At 38.6% G+C, this 24834-nt stretch overlaps 1 protein-coding gene across 5 annotated transcripts in view; it reads right to left on the bottom strand.

Moving 5' to 3' along the window:
- Positions 1-747: 747 nt before the first annotated feature.
- Positions 748-24834, bottom strand: part of CHD7 (chromodomain helicase DNA binding protein 7) — a 129289-nt gene continuing 105202 nt past the window's right edge. For 3 of the 5 annotated variants that reach the window (XM_068671943.1, XM_068671944.1, XM_068671948.1), the window contains 23 exons: positions 21421-21631; positions 20684-20879; positions 20300-20467; positions 19417-19596; positions 19024-19134; positions 18734-18939; positions 17601-17800; positions 16844-17003; positions 13395-13484; positions 12791-12894; positions 11223-11352; positions 10867-10939; positions 10595-10649; positions 9642-9870; positions 9272-9480; positions 8454-9131; positions 7882-8042; positions 5999-6226; positions 5310-5753; positions 4492-4713; positions 3955-4095; positions 3399-3503; positions 748-2636 (listed from right to left, as the gene is read on the bottom strand). In XM_068671943.1, coding sequence (XP_068528044.1) covers positions 1683-2636; positions 3399-3503; positions 3955-4095; positions 4492-4713; positions 5310-5753; positions 5999-6226; positions 7882-8042; positions 8454-9131; positions 9272-9480; positions 9642-9870; positions 10595-10649; positions 10867-10939; positions 11223-11352; positions 12791-12894; positions 13395-13484; positions 16844-17003; positions 17601-17800; positions 18734-18939; positions 19024-19134; positions 19417-19596; positions 20300-20467; positions 20684-20879; positions 21421-21631 — 5255 coding nt within the window. In that variant the 3' untranslated portion in view covers positions 748-1682. The remainder of the gene's footprint in view (positions 2637-3398; positions 3504-3954; positions 4096-4491; positions 4714-5309; positions 5754-5998; positions 6227-7881; positions 8043-8453; positions 9132-9271; positions 9481-9641; positions 9871-10594; positions 10650-10866; positions 10940-11222; positions 11353-12790; positions 12895-13394; positions 13485-16843; positions 17004-17600; positions 17801-18733; positions 18940-19023; positions 19135-19416; positions 19597-20299; positions 20468-20683; positions 20880-21420; positions 21632-24834) is intronic. The other 2 variants (XM_068671946.1, XM_068671945.1) reach the window with 2 other exon arrangements.

Here is a 24834-nt window from a genome sequence, read left to right as displayed (position 1 = left end):
CAGGTAAAATTAATCATAAGACAGGGGTCCACCCACAGCTGGCTACTCAAATGGCTAATTTTTCATGTACTCCACTGAAAATCTAACCTTTTCTCCTCACCATTGAGACGGTTGTGTATGTGTGTGTCAAGGTGACAACACTGTGAAAACAGAACTTCTCCAATGGTACATTATCTCAAATATCAAAGGTCACAAAAGGGTACAAATCAGTAGCTCTCCAGAAGAGACACTGGTTTTTATGAAAAGTGGGTCAGTTTTAGTTTCATGTAGGTTGTTTGACACAGTGGTTTCTGGCATCACAAGCTCTGGTCTACAGGATACCACAGAGCCTTTGTATCCCTTGCTGTCACTACAGCATTGTGTTTTTCTACCCATTAACCAAGGATAAATGACCTAGATATTGTGCCTATTAAAGCCTCATTTTTCTTTTGCCCTTTTGTTCTTTAGTGTACCATATTATCACATGCTGAACACATTTTAAAGTATTCTCAGTCTCTCATGCCCCTTTGAAGGAGTAAAGTAGGGTTTTTAGTGTGCCTCTCTGTAGAGTTACTTAGAGTGGAAAATATGAAGGTAATTCAAGGTTTCTCTTCCTGCCTAGTCCCGTGAAGACAATCAGTTCGGCATTTACAGCCACTAATCTATTAAAGAAGAGAGCAGAAAATGCTTTAGAAAGCCACAATGCAAATACAAAAAGCGAACACCAGTTGTGATGTCCCTAAACACTGCATTCTATAATTACATCTCTGCATATCATGGGTCACTTTTATTAAAAGCATCATTACTACAGTTGGCAGCAATTTACATCTTATCTTACATGATAGCAGTTTCCAAAGAAAAAAAAAATAAAAAGACATCACAACAAAGAAAAACAATACATTTACAAAGTCATGTCTGTAAACTTCAAGGCTAGTTTAGAGTTGAGGTAATGCTGTTTAGCTTTGTGGCTAAAGTAACAAAGTCCTTTAATTTAAAAAAGGTACCTGATTTTTTTCTTTTTGTTTATACCAGTGCATTACAAGATCACGAGACGATTAAACTGTAGCTTTATCCTGTAAGAACCTTCTCCGCGGGTAAATTTCCAAAAGGTACTCTTCACATTCAACAGCTGCCTTATTATTGCTGCGTCTCAAGACAGAGACATTCACACTATCATGAAGATTGTCAGAGAGAGAGTGTGTGTGTGGGTGTGTGCGCGCATGTGAGTGGGTGAACTCCCATACAGTCAAAATGAAGCGCAAGTACGATATGTATGGTAAATTTCATCTTGACCTTCACAGCAAAAAAAAATAAAAATAAAAAAATTAAATATATAACTTCATCCTTCCTTTAAGCAGCACTTCCTTCTATTAGTGCCACTCGGTTACAAATTGCTGCTTTTCATAATACCAATGGTACCAAAAGAAAAAAAAAAGCAGAGCATTATGTCAATTTCCTTAAAAAGACATGATCACCTCTCAAATTTCATCTCTCCTAGGGATAATAAATAATGCACTGCACAATACTTAATGACCAAGATACCTTTTGACACATCTGTATAACATGACTTGAACTTTTTTTTTTTGCTACACTATGTTACAGAACAGCTTATAAAAACTAAGTATGGACATTAACTGTGAGTGTAAACAGTAGGACTACCACTTGTCAAAAGTTTAAAACACTTTAACTGTAACTGGTACTGGTTATTCATCATTTTCATTGTTTTCTATTTCTTCCCCCCCATCAAGTGAGTCTAATTCTTCACCCTGTGCTATTTCATCTTCTAAAACGGAGGAATCTGCAGTTTTATCAAGGCTCTCCTCTGCATCACTGCCTTCTAGGTTTTCTTCATCTTTAAAGGCAGTTCCTTCAGTTTTGTCAGTAGCCTTCTCTTCGTTGGAGCCCACTGCATTCTGAAGTCCTGCTAGTGCTGGGAAACCAGGCAGAGTCAATCCTCCCAGTCCTGGAGGTAGAAACATAGATGGATAGAACAGGCCAGGAGCCATGGTAGACAGCAGGAAGGGATTGAAGGCCAGAGGGTTTGCGGGCAATCCAGTGTTGGTGGTGGTGGTAGTGGTGGCAGTGGCGGTAGTCGCCGCAGTAGCAGCACTGACAGATCCATTTGCAGAGTCAGTAGCAGAAACAGTGTCTGTGCTTTTCTCAGAGTCTTTGTTCTCCTCTTCATTCTCATTTTTCTTCTCTTCAACTTTTGAAGCGCCATCCTCAGTCTCTCCTTGACCGGAAGCAGTAGTGGCATTTCCAGTAGTAGCCGTTATCGGGTTATTCAACAATCCGCTTAGTCCAAACATATTGGGCAACCCTGCCATCCCTGGCAGCATCAGAGGCAACATGGCAGCCGGATTTTTAGCATCCCCCCCAGCAGCTGCAGCTGTTGCTAGCCCTGGCGGGAAGCCCATGAGGCCTGCGAGCTGGAGAGACTGCAGGTTCTGTAGATTCTGGAGGCTGGTGAGGTCCATTCCAGCAAACAGACTGTTCATTAGTAGTGGGTTGATTCCCGAAGTTGATGCTACAGCAGCAGCTGCTGCAGCTGCTTTGGCAATTTCACTTTTTGGCCTTCTTCCTCTTCTGCTTGCTCCTTCCTCCCTCACAACAGGTCCAGTGAGAAGACGGTCAAACATGGACTCTGGAACAAAACCCTGAAAGGGGTTGCAGAAAAAAAAGAGTTTTATTCTCATCTTTTATACATTTCAGCAATTAATTGGAGATAAAAATCCTTCCTACTTCTTCCATTATCTTATTTGGATATTCCAAAAGTGACTTGTTTTTCAATCCTGGCAAAGCAGAGGCTGACTAGCTACTTCCAAACTGAATGACACTAGAACACATAAGAGAAGCTGAAGAAAGCAAAGTCACACCTTTTGCTTATTTAAACACAGAACAAAACATGCTGAAACTCTGTAACTTCATTAAAAAGATACTACAGTTACGAGTCCATGGCTTGTACTTTCCAAGGAACTCTAGTATGCTGAGTGGTATTTTATTAAAATAAGTATTTGAAGAATTGTACCCTCTATTTTCAGACACCAGTTTTCAAGTAAAAGGCAGAAAAGTCAGTCCTTGGGTACTGCTAGCTACCAAACCAAGATGAAGAATTCATTGCCGCTTGCTTTATATTTTTGTATACATAAAATATAAAAAAGCAACAAAACAAATTCTGAAGGTTGCTTTACTGTACCTGATTTTTCCAATGTACTGCAATCTAACTCCAGAGCAAACTTCTATCATCATTTTCCCCTAGCTGGGTAACTCCCCTCCTAATGCTACCATTTCCTCAGCTCAGAACTAGCTATGAGATAAAGACTTAATCATCATCAGTACTTGCACGGAAAAATGTACATGGCCTTCAACTTTTCCATGCTGTAATCTACAGTGAGGCATGGAATTAAAGTTTCACTTACAGACTGTTTAACAATGTCAGTCCAATCTGGAGCAACAGCAAATTCAGGATTTTCTTCCAACCATCTTGGCAAGTCCTTCATTGGAGGGGCCATAGCTCCACCCATCTAATGCAAAAGATATGGTAATACTTAAAAACACAAACAAACATTTTCCATCTATGCACTTTCATTGAGGTAGGATGACAATGAAGACTTTCAATTCAGATTGTGGAAAACTAAATGGAAACTAGCTAAAGATACTAGAATTGAGAAGACGGTGCTAAAAAAAATACAGTCAAATGCCGCAGTTTAGGCAATACTCGTAATGAAATTCTTATCTGATATGAGGAAATAAATTATACAGTTTCAAAAAGTAGGAGTTATTTTCTCAACTTAAATGATATGAACATATCAGAAGAGCAAAAGGAGGATTAAAGGGAGTGGTAGATTCCAGTAAGAATAAATGCCCGTGCCAAACTATTAAACTTCTCTTAAAAAGAAAGCTTGGAATAGAAAGCCTGCTTTCCGCATGCAAAGACAGTATTAAACAACTCTGCTGAACTAACTTAATTTTTACCTTCTTCCCATTTCGCTTATTTACAACAGGTACCCTTTCTTCTCCTGTCAAGGTGTTTATATCCAGTTTATTAGGGTTTCGACATCTGTGTCGTTTTTGTTTCGGCTTCTGAAATGGGGAAAACAGCACATCTGCACTCTTCTGGAAATGAGAGAAATGTATTGCTTTTTAGTTTCTCATTTTCTTGACAAAAATCATCCATTAAGAAACCTTCTTCTAACAAACATTTTAAGAAGCACCCAATTATTCTATCCTCAGAAAAATCTTATTAGCAGATGAAGAAATTCTGCACAACTTGACACAAATACTGTTTTAACGTATTGTTAAATACAAATATTAAAAAAGAAGAAAATCAGCCCTGGTATTCTGGTGCCTCTTGGGTGTTTAGATATTATAGTAAGTGTAGCTTAAAGAGAAAACCTCCACTGAAATCCAGCCAGCTACAAAATCCAATGACTGCATCCTGTATGAAAAAATTTGTTTCAGTATCTGTAAAACTTTCTTAGCAGAAGCACACTTCAAGAATCGCATACTTACTGGTACATAACTTGGCATATCTACAGTGTAAGTGGGATGCAGTTTAAGCCATTCAACTAAATCCTTGTTTTTGGGAGCATCCTCTCCCACCAGCCTGGTCCCATCCTCTAGATTGATTACAGGGATGCGAGTGTCTGGGTCTAGCTGACCAGGAGATGGAATGTTCCTTGCTGGTAGGGACTCCATATCTTCTTCAAAAGCTTTGGTCACTTCTGCATCCTCCTGAAAACATTAACACCAGTATTAAGTCTCAATTAAGGTAACAGTTACCTGGGAGAAATAATTTCAGGGTCTAAAGTTAAAGGCTGAAGGAGATTCTGCATAGGCAAGAGTTAATTGGGTTTAAATGTTCATACTCTGTGAAGCAATACTGCCACATTAGGGAATTTTGTAAATTTATCAGCCTTGTACATTAAAGACCATAGTTAAAGACAGAGTAGTTTTCATGCATTCCCAGTTAATGGACCCCCAAACCTTCCCCTTCTACAGGGTAAAGAAAGATAAATTTAATTTTCAAAATGTATGCTATAATATGATACACTTTGCAATAAAAATTTAAAAAAATATGAAAATTGTGTTTGTCTTTTCGAAGGTAGAAGCTACTAAAATCTCAGGGACAAACTGCTACAATAAAAACTTGATGCAAACAACATTTTATCAGGTTCAAAAAGAAATAATAGCTCTAAACACAAAGCAAAAACTGGTTGGGTAAGAACTGTACATTACTATTAGCAAGAGTATAACAACACTTTAAACTCACATTCAGACAGTACTAGACACAGAAGAACAAATAGGAGACAAAAAGGTTGCTGTCTTACTACAGTCAATGATGTCCGTTTGTTGCTCATAAATAACAGATCAAGCCCTTCTACATTTTTCCTCCTTCCTCTCCTCCTCTTCATGGGCGGTTCTCCATCTATTAAAGAGCCATTTAGTAGATGCCTTGTGGGTGTGCGTGAAAGACCTGCTTGCAGCAGCTCCATTTGAGTTTTAAAGGCATCAGACACGGGTGTGGAGACATTAGGCAAGATAAACTTTGAAGTAACAGATGAAAAATTTGAGGTAGAACTTGTCGCCTCTCGTGAGGCCTTTGATAAATCTACAACCTTTTCTTGTCCATTTTCTGAGACCACCTGAGACTCACGTAACTGGGCAACCATTTCCATAAGATTTCTCCTCTTAGCAGCTCTCTCAGCCTCAATTTCAATCTTTCTTCGTCTCCTCCTCCTCTGACGTGGAACCGATAAATTCAGTGCATCTTCCTAATGAAATGTAAGGATTTCCAAACATTAACAAAGCTTTGTTTAGTATACTGGTTTAAAAATAGAAGTCCAAACATGTAACTCAGAAAACAAAGCCTTCATTGTATTTAAAGTAATACTATTTATTTTTCCTATTTTAGATTAAATAGGATAAGAAATAGAAATGCTATTTTTTCCTATTATGCAAAAGTAGTACCTAAATGCATACAAGATAAAATATAAGAATGAGAAAGATGCAGCCTTGCCTTTGATAACTGCGGAGAAGCAGTGATATCTTCACTGCCACTGATGCTGGCTTGACCAACCATGGAGAGCTCTGCAAAGCTCCTTTTTTGTAGAGGGCTGTCCACAGCTGTTGGAGTATACCCAGGTATGAGCCCCTGGAAATCAAACATCTGGCGCCTATTTACTGGCCACTTCCCTTTCAGCACTGCTTCACAGATGTTGTCTAATCGGTTGATCATTACTCGGTCCTGCATAAAGGAAAAGTACATAATGAACCTTTAGTGCAAAAGTGGCCTGTTAAGCGAGCGTACCTACATAGTCCAGCTTGCAAAGCTTAAGTACACTCAAAACCAACTATTCCTGCAGGTCAGTATTAACTGATCACCTTCTCAGAAGCTAATGCACAGTGAATTTTGCAAAATTTAGTATCACTAGCATTTAAAATAAGCATTTATATTAAGGCAAAAGAGGAAGACAGAACAAATTTTCTTGACAACATACCAATTGGCAGTTTTAACAGAAACTTGACATTATTTTACACCGCTGAACTTCAGTTGTTAGCAAAATCAACAGTTAGGAAGGGAAAAATCAAAACATCTGTAAGCGGTATCTTAAAGCTGCAGTTGTTGAGATCCAAGAGGCTGGATCTGCAATTCTGTCCTAGGAAGTGGATCCTCATTAGCGTCACTATTAATAAAGTTCAACATTATGAAACGGGCACCAACCTAGGGACATCTAATGAATGTCAATTTTCATTCCACGCCCATTATCACTTCAAATTTCACTGAAGCGTGTACACTAAAAATCTCTAATTATGTTTATTAGTCTACTTATGCTGAATCTATATAGATTAGGGATTTTTTGTTTTATTTTTACACTGTGCCTGAAATAAGATGTTAGTTCACATTTCCAAAATACATACTGAAAGCAGTGAAGATGAATATCATTTTTATTTCTGTTTCAGCATTCAGGCAGATTCTATGCTAACCTGCCTGAAGTAGAAGAAACTTCAGAACTACGAGAAATACTGCTGCTTAGGGAACATGAGCATCAGTTAGCTTCCCGAACAGCAAAACAGTGCAAAAGACACTAGCAAATCAGCAGCTGCAACAGACTGCTTGCTTTCTCCAGGAATAAGCCTATTAAGAGCAAGGTCCCCCCCCCCCCCCCCCCATACCCCTCCCTCCCAAACCAGATGGCCCTGTTATGGTGATTAGTAAGCTTAAGACTATTACTACTTTATTTCTCTCTCTCCCCTTTCTGCAAAGTAGAGTACTAAATTATGTATGCATTTATTAAGAGGTTAAAGTTTAATATTAAAAAAAAAAAAAAGTATTAGATACATTTCTGCATTGTTACCAAAATAAGATATAGCTTTATCCTATGTAAAACCGCTGCTTATATTTGCAGGGCACCTTAATACAATTACATCTGTCAACATTACATAATGGCTTAGATCATGTAGGTCACCAGTACCCTTCTCTACAGTCTCCCCACCCCAAAATGAAAAGGTGATCTTACAAAATCTCTGCTCTCAACACTGCAGACTGCTCTGCAGATGAAATCCATAATTCAAAATCATAAATTTGCTTCTGTCAATGGAGGTGTGAGAGGTATGATCCTGCGGTCATACAGCTCTGAAGCCTCTGTGGAACTCACGTCTGTCAGCAGTTTGTTGTTTTACTAAATGATACCATCTACCATAAAGCAATTCCATTCATTTCTTCTGCTAATTTGTACAGAATTGAAGAATAAAATGCCATTTCACAAATCATTCACAGAGAATAGTTCCACGTCCACTAGAAGTGCAGCATTGTATAAAGCACTCTGTTACTTTGCAGAACACGTTTCCCATATTTCAACTGTCTTGAAAAAGATGCATCCCGTTCTACCCCCAACCAACCTTAGGCCAGAAAGAAAAGGCAAACGTTCTCTCATGAAGAAGCTGAACCACAGAAGGATCCCCATCTTCCATGTAGAATCCATCGCGTGTTTCATCCCTTGCGGTACTCATAGAGGCATTGCTTTCTTCATCAAAATTCTTACCCTGAGAAACTGCTCCTGCTGAATAACAATCATGACCAGGCATTAACTACTAAACTTCCCAACCACCCCATGTCAACCTAACTAAATAGGTTAAGACAACCATGCTTGACACTACATTTCTAACTCAGGCTTTTGTTCAGTCATTATTATGACAGAGCCTTAGCCTTCTGCACTTGGCACAGAGACCGTGCTTATTGGATCAATAAGCTATCTTGGAAATCTTCCCTTGTGGGAGAAAACCCCACTGATGCTGGATAGCTTTTTGAAAGCTTATCAGGCCACCCGATACATGGAAAGAAAGAACTGCTAACATGTACCCCAACCCAAGCTCCAAAATGACTCCTTGCATGCTACTTATCAGCTTGCCCAAGTTAGAACAGCTGTGGGGCTCATGGTAAGCACACAGAGTTGATCTGATCAGTGAGTTACCTTCAGGTTGGGAGGATTCTTCTGATTTGTCATCATCATCCAGTTTCTCTTCTTCATCTTCTTCTGAGCCTTTTTCCGAAATAGATTTTGGGTCTACATCTGTACTTGTTTCTATGTCTTTCAATTCACATTTAACAGAGCCAGGCTCAGCCTCAGCATCGCAGTCCTGTTTAGTGTCCTTATCTGCAACTTCTGTCTCTTCTTTGATATCAGACTTTTCTTTGGCTGCTGGATTTTCAGACCCTTCAACTTTAGACTCTGTTTGTTCTGTAGTCTTTTCTTCTTGTACTGGTGTGGATGGGACAATAGGTGGTGTTTGACTGCAGCCAGCACCCAGAGGGTTTAGAGAAGAGACAGTATTTGCATTACCCGTCCCTCTGTTCTGAGCAAAGTTTTTGTGGGCCTCAAGAAAAGAGAGCTCCGGATCATTAAGAATGTGATAATCTGTCCTACTGACTCCATGTTTAGCAGCACCAATCAGTAAGTCTTTGTCATGTTTACCACACTCCCACCACTCTGGCAGGTCCAAGCTTGGTTGGCAAAGTTTTAGCCTCTCTCCCAACTGCGGGTGATGAAGAACCTGTTCACGGATTTTCCGTAACAGTTCTATGCGATATAAAGTTCTGGAAGCACGTTCTTCTGTGATCGGCTCAATCAGAGTAGAAAGATCAGGAGGTTCTGCAATGACAGCAACTTGTATCGTTTAACATCAATCACATGTATGCCCATTTCTAAATCACTGCATCTAGGAATCAAGTTCCAACAGTCCTACTGTCCCCTTAACAGTCACATTGATTTCTACAGTCAGTAAAACTTACCATCATCTGGCTTGACTGGCATCCGGCACACTCGTCTACACATATTCACAAAGCCATTAAAATACTTTTCCAAACTTTCATCGGACTTTTTATCAAGCCTGGCAAATGCTCTGAACTGATTCCAGTCAAATTGATGTTTTATAGGATCAAAAATAATTCCAAAAGTAGATACCACACGATAAAAATCAGCTTCTTCTCTTCTTGTCCATCTAGTCAAAGAAGAAACAAGAAAAGTGAGGCTGCTGGGTAAAGGACAGCCAAAACAGTTTGGATGCCCCCGAGACCCTCCAGTTTATTCTTTCAAAACAGAAGTACTGGTAACATGCAAGCTTAAAGAAGATTAAAAAAACAGAATCACTGAAAAACTCACTTTTGTCGTTTTTCAGTTATTATAGCTTCCCTTTCTGCTTCTAGTGCCCTCACTTCTTCCCGAGGCCGACGTCTCCTGCGGTCAGTCTTCATTAGTGCCTCTTGCCTCATTTGTTGCCTTTTATAGCTGCGCTGATAGGCAGTAATGAGGCGACGCAGACGGGTAGTCAGGGTTGAAGTGTTGGGCCAGTAGAGTTGGCCTAACTCTGCATTGCTTTCACTGTGCTTGTCTAGAGAATAGAGAAGTATTTGTGCACTGCAAAACCACCACTAAACATTTCAATGTTTCTATGGCTAAGACTGGATTCCTGTTTAATCAGATAAGAACATATGCCTCATTAATATTGGTGCAGAACAAATTAGAAACAGGATAACTACATTGGTAGGAAATAAAAAATAGAATAAAACCATCCAACTCCAAGAACTCCAAAATGCTTTTGAAGCATTTAGAGATAACTATCAAGTGTTATTATTCAATGTTATGAATGCAAACATATTATGAATACTTTAAGTATTTAAATTAATGCAGTAGCTTTAAATATGTTACTAAGAAATATCACTCCACCTCTGTGAAAACACCTATGCTTATGATTTCCCACTTTATTATTTTCACTTAGACTTGGTAATTTTCCTCCATACTGAGGAACATATCTACAATAACTTCAAGATTATCTCGGCAAAAACATCAACGGCAGCATTATGAAATATCCGGTCTTTATCATCACAATTCCTCCTATGTAATTAGAAACCCAGAAAACCATAATGTGGGATTATTCAAACATAGTAAATAATTGTTTTTGAAAGATGTGAAGCATGAAAAGATTTGGCACTAAAAAGTTTACTGTGATGTTTTCCCAAAACACAACCTATTCCCTCACGTGGTACTACAAGCAGTCCACCTTTTCCTAAATGGTCTATTTGTGCCTTTTTAAAATGTCTTTGATATAATCTTACTTGGGTGGATTTCTATGGACTCTTCTTTGTCTTCTGGAGGTGAGTTTGCAAATTCCTTTAAGAGAAGACAGAAGTTATTTTAGTTTAGAGTTTTGACCATATGTTATCATTTGAGGAGAAAAATATGTTATCTTTCAAACACAGCAGAAAAGCATGTTTGTAAGGTATGTTTATCTGGTAGCTTACAAACATAAGAATTACACATTAAGATAAACATGGAGTATCAGTTATGACTATATATACTAGTAATTACATAAATGTGGAGTTCTTACATCAATTTCATCCTTGAAAGGAGTTCTGGTTGGCTTATATTCTGGGTCTTCATCCTCTCTGTCAAATTCACCTCTATAAAATATTTAAAACAGATATTTTAAATGTGTTGTTTTTGAGAGGAGGCTATTTTTCTGGGGAAAAAAAAGGCAAAAAAAAGCTACAAAAGCCATCAGTATGGTGTACCAAGTTACACATTTATATTTCGTGCTCAACTGTGTAAACAATTTTACATACTTTTTACATTATATGATCCCTTCAGGTCCTCAGACGAGATGTAAGCAGAATATGACATATGAATCCATGCCAAAATATACAATGCTGATAAAGTTTATTAATTTTTTCATGTCGTCCTTACCCATCACCGCCATCTGCTAACATGTCTGTCCCTCTCTGTTCAGCTGCTATGGCCTTTGCATCAGGCATGCCAACCCGTTCCAGAAAGCACAGTGCAGAATCAGCTCTCATGGAATTGTACTTCTCATAACCTGCATGTAGAGTGGGAAACAATTTTTTTGTAAAGCTATGACCAACTGTAAATACAACGGCTTAGGTAGCAAACTATAATATTCTGGATTCATTTATTTATTTTTAAATAAAACTAAGGAGCTGTCACCGTGATTTTAAAGGATCTGTTTATTAAAAGAAGAAAGATACTGGGGAAAAAACATTTCATTTGTGTACTGAATTTTTTCATATTGGCAAATTTCATCAGTTAAGAAACATTTTGACATCAATAATATTAGCAAATAGTATAAATCAAAAGTATAAACTTTCTTCCGTGTCATCTCTCTATAAGGCAAAGTGAAAATCTTTCACAAGAAAAACTTGTTTAAGATTCCTATAGGACTTTTGCAGTGGTTCTCCGCATTCAGCAACTCCCTACTGCTAACATGCAGATGTGAATGGAAACACACGCACCCCCCCCCCCCCCCCCCCCCTCACACACACACACATTTATAGCTGCAGCACTGCTGGAACCCTCAATGCAGGCTGCAAAAACGCTGTATACATAGGTTATACGTAAGGCCAACGAACCTGTCTTATTAGGTTTAGGATGATGCATGTCAGTAAGATGACACTGTTCCCTCTATGGTTTTCAAACTGCTGTTTGCTTTTTTACTGCCCAAGTTGACTAGATGGAAAATGGCAGATCCCAACAGTGCACTGCAGGAAAATGATTTTTAGACTAGACTTGCCTCAGCTGAGCCCACAAAACAGAGCTGCTGTACATAGGCAGAACAGCACAATTCAATTAGGATTTGTACTACAACACACTGCTCCTAACTGCTGTAGAGCCTCAAGCCAAACTGTAATCATGAAAGGTTTTATAAGCCATCATTCTCCCCTTTAGTCAGGCTGGGCTGCTGAGAATACCTCTGCGACCTCCAGAGAATTGGGATTATAATCAGGAATCGCTCACTGTATATATCATGCCAGCTCTGCATCCCCAGCCTTTCAAAGTTAACAAGGCTGCATCCCACTCAAGGGAGCCGGGAGTTCTCAACACTGACATTTGTGAAATATTGCTTGGAACAAAGCCCAGGAGGCACTTGTACAGATTAATAGCAGAGGTTAAGCCCACCGTCCACTTTGACACTGGTTGGCAGAGTTAGCAAGTGAAGCAGTGCTGGAAGCAAAGTTTATGGAGATCTATCTTACTATTTGGCTATTATTTAAACAAATATGGTTTTGTTTTATTTACAGCCAAGAAAGTAATGTTTTCTTCTCAAATGTTCTGCAAACATTTAAAAACAGCATCTGATATTTACAGCTCATATTAGGTTTTTAATGCAGGCAAGAAAAAAAAAAGGGAGATACAAGCCAACAGTTCTTTGGAACAATACTTGTTAATATTATGACTGAACAGTCCTACACACAGAAAGCTTTACAACTGAGTTTTGTTCAGAGTGAGACATCACTTACCGTGTTTGAATACTCCAATTAAAAGGGATTTATCCGCCTCCTTATCCCACCAGTCTGCAGGAACTTCAGCATGGAATGGCTCAGGTATCCACACATCTACTTCACTGCAAAGACAGCATTATACACATTCTCAAAAATGCTACTAAGACAAAGATGTTAAAAAAGTAGTTCGTGCTGTTTTTTAAATATGCGTTTTGATGCAAGGGAAAAAAAAAACAATCTAAAACATGTAGAAAAATAATTCGGATGGTTAAAACAACAACAAAACAACATTAGGCTATTTTGGGAGTAGAATGCCAATGGTTTTCCATCCGTGACTCGTTTAAGGTCTTAGTATTTATCTATATTTTTTTTTAATTTTTAAAATTGAGATAGAATAATCCTTCAACGTTAGCAAAACTGAAAATCTGCTTTTGTCATTTCCCACACTATTCCCTCCCCGAAGAAAATTACCCCCTTCGCTTGATAAAACAATAAGGCTGCTTGAGAACAGACATTTAACAGGAAGTAGAACAACCTTTAAATGCTGCAATTATTATAGTACATGTGCTTTAATATAAGCCAGAAGCAGAAAGCAAAAAAATCAACCTGCACTTGCACTAACCTTGAGTCAGCACCCTCTAAGATCTTGTCTGCTTGGTCCCCTATAACTTCTTGTCGTAGATAGTACAGCATGCGGACACGCAGCAGGACCCTGGAGAGGAAGGCAGAGGGGGGAAAAAGTTCTTAACTTCAGGACTGTTTGCCAACAGTGGCTTTTGGCAGCTGCTGCTGTTCATCCATCATCCTGCCAAGGCTGATTAGCCATGCTGTATGGTAGGCTTGAAGCGTGACAGATGGTGGCACATAATCACCTCTGTGTGGTGCTTTCTGCTGGCTTCCAACAGGCCTGCCTGGCAACCGCTTACACTGCACAGAGAGGGACCGAGCGCAGCCCAGCCCCGGCGCATTTCATTTAGTTCTACCTAGTGCAGCTTGTGAAGTTTAGACACGTACTCTACCACTGCCTCTGAAGTATTGAAGCAAGTTTGTAAACAACTGAGCAGATGGCTTTCAGTAACTGTTCTGCTTCATTATCTCATAAAATTTCCTCAGCTGCTGCCTTAATACCATTTTTGGAAGCACATCAGAAGTTGTAGGAATAAACGAGATATAAAATCTGGTTTTACTACCTTACAATAAACCCTCAATATGGAATGTCAGGTTTTTCAGATTATACAACTTTTTGCTTCCGAGAATGGGAGGAAAAAATAATCCCCCATTTCCCTTAGGAGATATTAACTATTTTTACTCTTTATAGTTCAAACTGCTATTTAATTTTACTTGTGCACAACCTAAGTGCTATAAGGAAGTGAAAAACCTTCCTTGCCCATCTTTGTTTTCCCCATCTCTGCTACACCACGTTTCTGAAACCGCTGTTAGGTGGTGTGGCCACAGCTTAAGCTGGCAGAAGTGAGAATGGCAGACTCTGGATTCTCAAGGAGACTAGAAAAGAGGTCATCTTTGCAGAAAAAAAAAAAAAATCTACCTCAAAATCATCATGTTCTCCCATGTTTACCCAATTCAGGGCACCCCCTGCTGCCTAGTTCATGAAGTAGAATCAGTACCAGCTAAAATGGAGATTATTCAGCCTGCCCTCTCCCTGTATCCAAATCCATCACAGCAACTGTTGAATTGCTGCTGCTCCTGGAACAGCGAGGGTGACCGGGGAGGCAGTAACCTGATCGCCCAGTTGCATGAAAAATTTAGACCACCAGTTTTGAGAGCTCCTCGTTAGAGATCTGATGCAATAGGAGCAATACCCAGTTTTGCACGTGTTATTCAAGCAGTCCTTGGAAGAACAGGGATTTGGATCAAGGTCATGTCTACAATTCGAAACATGTCAGACATGCTTCTTTTTGTATGCGTGATAACTGGGACCAGTAAGGTGTCCCCGCTCCCTGTGTGGCTATGTAAATAAGCTGCTGAGGGTCTCTATCATCTTTGTATTAAGCAATAACAGCTGTTACAGCAAGCCGAAGAAGAGGAGTAGAGAAAAACAAAAAACAAACCCAAAAAGCAGAGGGTCTTCGCACCTTTTAGGAGTCCTCTACATTAGAACAGCATAAATGTTACACATGAGAAAAGGACACCAGCTCTTACAAAGCCAACTGGTGCTACTATCTTTTGAAAGAAATTACTTATTAATTGGCTTCCACCTCTGCTTTATTTCACCTGGGCTAAACATATTGTTTCTACAATTCACTTACTCCTGGTGGATCAGGGAAGTGAAGGAAAAAGATAGCACCTGAAAACACTCTTGCACGGTGAATTATCAGCCTTCCTGATCCTGGTAATTTTTTCTACTGTATTATAACAGAAGCAGTATTTTAAAAATGAGTTGAAGTCTGATCTGCAAACTGATATAACAACTAATGAGGACATGTTACAGAAATAAAATTAATTACTTTAACAGCAAGTGAAATGTAATAACAGATCTGACTAACAGTTTAGAAAAAAAAGTCAAAAGGGAGTTTATTTGGATGTAGACTCGCTAGTATAATTCCATAAGTATCTGTTTTTGTCAGCTGAGAATTAAGCTTGGTTAGCATCTGGAAATGAGCTAATAAACCCCTTAAATGACTTTCCTCCTTCACATCACACCCCCTATTGACAGGCCACAGGTACTTTTCAAATCAATAATTCTTTCCAATAAACAGTATTAATAAGACACAATGAATATTAAAAACACAAAGTAATGATGGCTTTTCAGTAGCAATGCATTATATTTGCATGGTGCATATCCAATTAAGAGCCTAAATTAAAAACAAAAAGAATTGGGGCAAGGGTTACGTTTGTCTATAATGGAGAATATAAAGCAAAACTGAGATGGAGAAGCAGAACACTTGAAAGAAGCTGACAAAAATAACTAAGATATTACAAAACAAAAGAAAAAACAAAAAGTAAGAGATGCTCTTAAGAGACATTTGTTCAACAATTAAGCAAACACTCAAATCAAAACAGAATGATCTTTATTCCCATAAGCTTTAGTAACATATTTAGAATTGCAAAAATCAAATCAGGGCAGTGATTCAAAATAACAAAGAGATGAGATATACCCATGGATAGGTGAATTACTTCATGAAACTCAGGAATCTAAGAACTGGATATTTAACATCTAAGGAAGACAACTAAGGCAGAGGATGTTAACCTGGTAGACCCCGCAACAAGTTGGGATAAAAAAATAGAGTATCTTGAGTTGGCACAAGGATCATGGAGGTCAACTCCTGGCTTCACAGTTCCCCCTAAAAATCAGACCAGGTGTCAGAGAGCATTGTTCTAACACTTCTTGAAGTCTGGCAGACTGAGTGCCATGACCACTGCCCTGGGGAGCCTGTCCCAGTGCCCGACCACCCTCTGGGTGCAGAACCTTTCCCTAACCCCCAGCCTGACCCTCCCCTGTCCCAGCTCCATGCCGTTCCCTCGGGTCCTGCCGCTGTCCCCAGAGAGCAGAGCTCAGCGCCTGCCCCTCTCATGAGGGAGCTGCAGGCCGCCATGAGGCCTCCCCTTGGCCTGCTCTGCTCTGGGCTGAACAAACCAAGGGGCCTCAGATGCTCTTCATTTGGCTTGCCCTCTAGATCCTTCACTATCTTTAGACATTCTCTAACACTTATGTCCCGATTATATCGTGGCACCCAAAACAGCACACAGAACCTGAGGTTAGGCCACACCAGTGCAGAGCAGATTGGGATGGCCATTTATGAAGAGAAACAGACTTAAATAACGTTCTGTCCTTTGTATACTAATAAGAATAACCACATTTTTGATTCCATTCTCATTTGTTAAGTACAAAACAACTCTTCATAACTGAGTTTTAAGCCCAGATAAGTCATAAAGAACTTACAGAATTATCCAGATATCCGATAGGTTGATTAACCCCAAATTAAAAACAATAATATTCTTTACATCCTATTAAATAGCCCCAAAGCTCTATTGAAAACATACCCAAAGAAGCTGTAATGCTTTTTACTATATGCTTTGAGAAGTGTAAGTGAAATATTTATTAATACTTACTTATTACAATGATGTTTGAGATGTTTCCTATAGCTGTCTTCTTGAAATAATACATCTGGATTACAGGTTGTGAGCCAATCAGCATCTTGAAGCATTGGTTGTGAACTCTGGGCTTTTACTTTCTTGCCTTTCCTCCCTCTGGGCACTGGTGCAGATAGACCTACACAAATGCCCAATATTTTTTATACAGTCTCAATAGAAAAGCTCTCACCCCAAACTGCATTACAAACACATTTACAGCTAAAGATTGCTGGTATATTAATTCCCTTGTGGGCAACGCAATAACCAAAAACTGAACAGCAATGTAATTTAGCTAGAAAATTGTAAATAACAAAATCAACCAAAACTTTAATGCAAATTTAGGTGTGAAGATTTCAAAAATGCAGAGAGCTAGCCAGAAAATGGTGTTATATAAATATTTCTGTAAAAAACTCTCATGCATCTGAATGGCCATAAGGAAACAAGCTTTATGATTTATGGCCATTTGAAAGAGATTAACTCCAGTAGAAGATATCTTTAAAATTAGGCTAGAATATTTGTTCAGAACCAGTTTAAGACAAAGAGCACTGCATCCAATGAGGTGTCTGAGGGAGAGTTCCCCTTTAAGTACCGACACAGTCAAAGCCCACCTTACTCATAAAATCTGACAAGATCCTACTACATGTCAGAACAGCTATAGTTTGAACTAAATACATAGCATGACTGAAGCAATTCTTTCCTATTTACTAGCATCATTATTTGATTGTGGTAGACATACCGGAATGATTAACCAAAGCTCGAGTTTGCCCATCTGCAGTTGGAGTGATCAGATCCCAGATGAAACTTTTGATATTTTCATCCCCTTTATAATGATTAAGACAATATACAAGGATAGTCCGGCAGATGGTTTCCACATCTTGTTCTGTTAGCTGACGTTTATAGCGCCCATGTGAGAGGATGTCAGTCCACCGACCCCAGCTACAAGAAAAATATGTTCAATACAACAGCCAGGGCACTGGTATTTTAATTTGTGACTTTCAATTTAATTCCTGGTGCCAAGCAAGTTGGGACCTCCTGTATTAGCTCTAATGCATTTTGCCTTTGCAGGTTACATCAGGGAATCCAAATTCCAGCACCAAAGAGTTAAGAATGTTTATTTTACAGAACAGGCAATAAGTTCACTGCTCGTAAAGCTGCAATTGAACTATACTCAAAATAATAAAGTACATATGTTTAACTCTAATAGTCCCAGTAAGCTCTGAACAGGAAACTCAACCAATTCCTACAATCATGGGATTTGGGGAATCAGTTTTATTTTGATCCTGAAATTCATTATTAGCAACTGTTGTGCACAACTCCCTAGAAATAAAGCCACTTTTTCTGAAGCCCATTGTGCTAGCAGTCAAATACAGCTACTTGCTTGCAAAGAGATGAGATTCAGATTGATAAATCCAATGGGGAAAAACACAAAGCCTCATCTTGCTCAATTCAAGTCATACCAAAATACCAGAATCTACACCAAAAAGCTCTGGACTGACTTGATTTCACAACCACATATTTCTTTACAAATATGCTTTGTTAATCTCCACAATACTTAGAAAAGTGAGATTAACCTTGATAATTCAGGCATTCTTTACACTGTAAGAAACCAGAACAAAACCACATATTTTACCAATGAGTTCATATCCATCTGTAAGACACTCAGATACTTTAAGCTAAATAAGACATATTTAAGCAACTTATATATATAGCAATTTAAAATCTGACTGGCAAACATATAGTGTAATGAGGTAAAGGTTACCCAGAAGGTATGTGAACACAAAAAAGAGAAAGAAGCGTTATTTACCACGTATCATTTCCATATTTTCAGTTTTTAGTCACAACCAGAACATTTAATCTGTATATCCTTACCCATAAACCAACAAGTTCTTCTCTACCCTGAAACATTCACTTCTTGCATATCCTTGTGATTTGTCCTGAGGCCTACGGGGCTTTGTGCTAGGCTTTTCTTCAGAATCACTTTCCAGGTCTGAAAACTCCATCAGTTCGTCCTCTTTGACTGCGCTGTAGAGTCTAGTTTGCTTTCTTACTCTTGGTGTATCAATGACTAGGTTATTCTAAAATGAAAGCGGAAATGTAAAAATTTAGGAGGAGAAAAATCTTCAATTTAATGGAACTGGGTACTGTCATAAAGCTCTTACCCTTCCATTTAAAGCATCAATATCCAGCTCAGCCTTCTTTGCCCACTTCTGCCAAAAATTAGGGTCATCCAAAGAAATGTCTGTCCTGTTCCCAGATGCAACAAAACTAGCCTAGTAAATATGAAAACACATGCATTGGTTTCTTAACTACATGCTACACAGAATGTCTATTTTCACTGGTAAATACAATATTTAGGACTTACAAAATGACTTTTTCAAGAAAAAAAAAGCTAAGCACATAAACCATCATAAGTGAAAATACAGATGTTCCAACTATTGCAAGAAGTCCCACAAAAGTACATTGAAAAATTAAATTGACACATAACGAAATTTTATACTACTTCATCTATCCTGGTCACATTTTATTATTTTTCTCTGAATATCAGTGCACACCTTTGCAAACGTTGAGCCTTTTCCTTCAGATTCAATAGTAATTGTGTGCGTTCGCCTTAAGAGAATCTGATCGATATCCTCTTCACAAAACTTAGACCCTTCATCTTCCTCGTCCATCAGAGCACCATATGCCCCCTTTCGAAGAAGATCTTCTATTTCTTTCTTAGAAAGCTGTTGCACCTGTAACATATAAGAGAGGTGGGCTTTTTTGACACCAGTCAATGTTTATATCCGACAGCATAATCAGATTGATTGTCTTTTTATTTAGCATTTTAGGAAATGAACTTTTAAGGTAATGGTGTGTTGGTCAATTAAATATTCATGCTGAAGTCACCTTTGAAAGTAGAATGCAAACAACGACATTCTCAGGGTGAAGTTATATGAGTGGTTCAAACAATTTAATAATTCATTGTCACTGAATCCCTTTACTTTAGCTCTGATGACTGCTAAGCTTCTCCTGAGAGCACATTTGACTTACCACACTTACCAACCTGACAAAAAGCTAAAGCAAAGAAGTCCAAAGGAAAAAGGTTAAAGCAAATAAAAAAAGGGGGAGGAGGGGGTATTGGGGGGGGGGGGGGGGGGGGGGGGGAATGACAAGGTATGGGAAGGGACTGTAAAAAGTCCAAAAGGTGCTAGGATCAACCCCAGGAATGATGAGAGTGAATGAGGATTGAGGGAATATGACTCTACCTGCCTACTTTGAGCAATTAATGATACATTAGATAGTCTAAGCCAGTTCATGTAGCCTTGCCCTTAATTAACCCCACTTTAACATACATGCCATACTCTATCTGAAAACTATTGTTCTCCAGCTGAAGCATAAGGAAGGAGTTACACATCCTTAGCATTTGTTGATCATGAACCTTATATTAATTCTTACCCCATTTGTAGCATTTTCTCTTCCACTCATAGATTGTAGCACAGCCTTATCGAGGCCAAGCTTCAAGCTAGCTTTGTCAAACATTTCCCTTTCGTAAGAATTCCTTGTTATCAACCTGTAAATTTTCACTGATTTGCTCTGTCCAATTCTGTGACATCGTGCTTGAGCCTGATGAAATAAGACAGATACTCAGTTACAGGTGACAAAAGATAAGGAAAAAAATCAATACAGAAATCTTACTTTAGAAGTTATTGCTCTCAATATAAATAACAATCCTTATGTTTTTAAGAGATGGACAACACACTTTGGAATTTTATTTGCCTACAAGACACAGCAAACAGGAAAAAAAAAAGTTTTCAATTGAATCACCTCTTGTAATATTACCTGTAGGTCATTTTGGGGGTTCCAGTCTGAATCAAAAATGATGCAGGTATCAGCAGCAGTAAGATTAATGCCCAAACCTCCTGCCCTTGTACACAGCAGGAAAACAAACCTATCAGAATCAGGTCTTGAAAACCTGTCAATAGCTGCCTGACGCAAGTTGCCTCTTACTCGGCCATCTATTCGTTCATATGGGTACCTGAAATAAAGATGTGTTATAAAGAGAATTTTACTGAAAACGTTCTTAACTTCTGTCATTGTTTCTTTTAAGAATATATTGTTTTGTTTTGTTTTTAAAGGAAAATGTTACTATAGCATCAAAATAGCTAAACAAACTGAGTGACTGTTCTTGTATCCACCACCTTCATCAGTGGAAGACTTACTATCTTGTCTCTGGTTTCATGCTTTTCAGTAAAGAGCAGGCTTTCACTCCAAGGAATAAGCTAAACATTTAAGATTAAATGAAAAAACTCCAGCGAAACTGAAATATTTCACTGAGTAGAAAACTAAGAGGACTCATCAAAGCTCCTGTAAGGTCACCTTAATACTCACTGAAAAGAAAAACTTCAGTACTTGCACCTTACAGGTATGCTTTTCTCCTTTAGTCAAGATTCCAACAGAAAATACTGTAACGCATTTGAATTTCATCCCCTTACAATATGGATCTCTCACAGGTTAAATACTGTGGCCACTGAGGAAAGCACAGTTTATTTAGAATTGTATTATATTGTTGCTCTCACCGTCTTTGAATGAGGTAGTCTTCCAGTATGTCCAAGCAGCGCACCATCTGGGAAAAGATAAGCACCCTGTGGCCACCAGCCTTCAGTTTTGGCAGCAGCTTGTCAATCAGTACTAGCTTGCCAGCAGCCTGGATCATTGCCTGGAGCTGAAAATCTGGAGAGTCGGCATTGTGTGTTTCTTTAAACTCTTCCAAAATTTTCTCTTCAGCACCTGCAAAGATTGGACAGCAATACATGAACACTGCAAAGGGTTTTATTAATAAACAATGAGCTTGCCTTCAATACCCTATAGAGACCGCAGGAATGTTTTAAGCATTATGTGAATAAACATTTATAAAAAATATTAATCTTAAATTTAAAGCAAACATATACACAAATACAGCATAAATAAAAAGTAACTTTGAGCATTCAATTACTTTTTTTTTAAAGGAGTATAATCTTTTCTACACAAATTCATACAACTATTTAATGCAAACAATTTAATGAGAAATTAAGAAAAAAATAAATAAACCATATTCCTATTGACTAAGTGGATTTTCTGTTCTTTTCTAAATGCAACATGGAAGAAAAAAATCTTGTTTTCACAGCAAAATACAGGGAATATAAATCACATTGATACCTGTGCTTTTAAAACCAAGACCAGATTTAAACAACCATGATATAGACCTGCTCCTTCCATTATTATTAACTACAGAATCAAAATACAAGCAATGAAAAAAATCACTGGAAAAAATAAGTTGTGTGAAATGATATTTTATCCTCTATTTAGCTTTCTTTTCTCAAAGAATGTGTTTTTTCCTCAGTTTGGTGAAGCTATCCAATGGATATGTTCTTTCCAGAACTAGTCACAAGTTCTTTCTTGCCATTCCCTCTATGATCCAAAAGCATAGCAACAAACATTTCCTTATACTGCTCATTACCCAATGACTACAGACCAAGTTCAAGTTTTATCCTTATTCTCCAACCATTCTGATGCTTTTATCCTATTTTCATGTCCCTTCTACAAATAATTTACTATTCAAAGCATTATCAGATGACTATTCTTAGCTAAGTAGAGGTATAGGAATCTTCATCATAAGCTTATTTCATACCCACATAAACCTTCTGGGGGCTGTCTTTTTCAGTACCTCTGAATTTCTTAAAAAAAAAATAAAAAAAAATAATAAAAAAAAAAGAGTTCATAACATCCAATTTCAACATCATTTTGGAGGAACACAAGGAAGGGTGGGAGGGCTGGGGCAGGGGAGAAAAAAAAGCAAAAAAGCAAAAAATCTTATTGCCAGGCTTCCAACGAGCATCTCTCTCAAACCCCAGCTCTAACTAGATGGAAGTAAACAGACATGCAAACACACCCTTCACTGTGTGATCACTGGTTCAGTGCCTCAACTAGAGGTGTCTAGAGGTTACATGGTGTCTCAACTAGATGCCACCCTATGCAGACTGGCAGCTTCACATTACACAAAATACTTGCACTGCTAGCTTTCACAACATTTAACAGGTTCAAGATGTGACCACACTTAAATATAGTTTTACAATGCTGAATTTTTCTTAAAAATTTTCTTTCTTTTCTTGCCCTACTCCAATTATTACTGATCCCAACAGTTTGCCCCTACGAGAAAGAAAGCCATGTGAAAATAGTTAGAAACTCCTTCAAGCTCCCTTCAATTGTATTACTTCCTCTTTTGTAAACTAGGAGAGTTTGGGGTAGTAGGTAGTAAATCTCAGATTCTGTACTAAGTTTATGCAATTTCAGAACTTAGCAGGCTGTCTGGTAGCTCATACATAATAACTTTAATGATCTTTCTTCATTACATGACTTATTTCTGAATCAGCTGTGATACACACATGTAAGCTTCACTGCTACCAGTAAACCAGCACGCAAACTCACTGCCTTCAGAAGCAAAGTGGTTAGGCCAACTATACGACAACAAAACAATAAACAGGTCTAATGAATGAAGGATTTTCAGCATTAGCATTTGGTCTCAGCAAGACACACTTCAATAACAGCCCATGACCTCCGAAAAACTGCTAGTCCAGTAATCCTATCCTACCTAAGCCCTGTAAAGGTCTGTGCTGACCATTTCACTTCTACTTCAATTGCAAGTAAGCGATGAACACTGAGTACCTGTTACCCAAGATATTTGATGTAGTACCTAGGTGCCTATAACAGTTCTATTCTACCTGTTTTTTATTAGTGGCTGAAAGAAAGCAATCTGAATGTGTGCCTGGTCCATCAGGAAATCCCCTACTTCCACTCCTAATTAAGAGAGACTTGGAGGGCTCAAGAGAGCAAAAGGAACAGAAAAAGAAACCTTTCCAGTGTTTTCCACTCTGCTTTGTAGCATGTGCAAGCAGAGGCACTCCCTGCTGCTGCATCTTGGAGCCAGAGAAAGAAGTATGACGGATGAATACTTGCGGGTGGTTGCTAGGGAGAAAGCAAAGAGTCCAGCCCTGAGGAAACCAACAGACAATGCTAGTCCAGCTTGGTTGGAGATCACACAACATGCAGCTGCTCTCTCTAGAAGTCTACTCAAGGCCAGTTTCAGCAGAGAGCCACTCTCCCCTCACTACCACAAGAGCAGATCTGCCATCAAGAAACAAACAAAAACCACCACGTTCAACTCCTACCATGCTATTTATCAAATATAATCTCCTATGGCTCTTAACTGAAGATTATCTAGAAGAGTTGCTTGCAACTTTTATGCAAAACAAAAAAAAATCGTGTTCTGCCTGGGCTCTATATTCAAATACCCATTTGCTGCTAGCTTACAAACCTGTAAATGTAGAAGAAAATAAGAAGGGTTCAGAGACCTCCTTATAAAAGTGGCTAAGTCTCAAGATCTTGCTACTCTAACAGCCCTTAAGGTTGCACCGTGTTGTCCTGGTGCTACTGCAAGACCTCTTGACAGAACTAGAACAAACTTGCATCATTACTGCAAATACAAAGATGTTAATCACTGATCAACAAGGTAAAACCTCAGGCTCAGACAACTACAGGATGTTCAGAGTACTTTCTCTCCTAGAACTACGAAGAACTCAGTTGCTTGGTTCCATCTTCCACACTGATAATAGTCAGCATTCATTTATTTTACCCCTCCCATCAAATCTGATGGCTTGACCCACCTGCCGTTTTGCTGCATGCCAAGCAAACCCAAATGTTCAGAAGTCACTAAACTGTTAAAAAGGAAAAAGCTCTCAAGAGAAATCCCCATCTCTCTTTATTAGGGTTAAAGGAAAGTCATCCAAAAATACTTGAAACTTTCCACACAGCTACCTGGATTGTAGCAGTGTCTAACAGACATTAAATGATACAAGACTTGTGAGGAAAAGAAATCACTGTAACTAGTGTTTGCAGCATTGCTTACAAACTCTATTTGACAAAACTAGATAGGAGCAAAACATGCACTTTACTCC

Source organism: Anas acuta, chromosome 2 (assembly GCF_963932015.1).
Source record: "Anas acuta chromosome 2, bAnaAcu1.1, whole genome shotgun sequence".
NCBI classification, from domain to species: Eukaryota; Metazoa; Chordata; class Aves; order Anseriformes; family Anatidae; genus Anas; species Anas acuta.
Note: the sequence above shows the minus strand (reverse complement) of the source record. Positions and strands in the feature narration are given on the sequence as shown.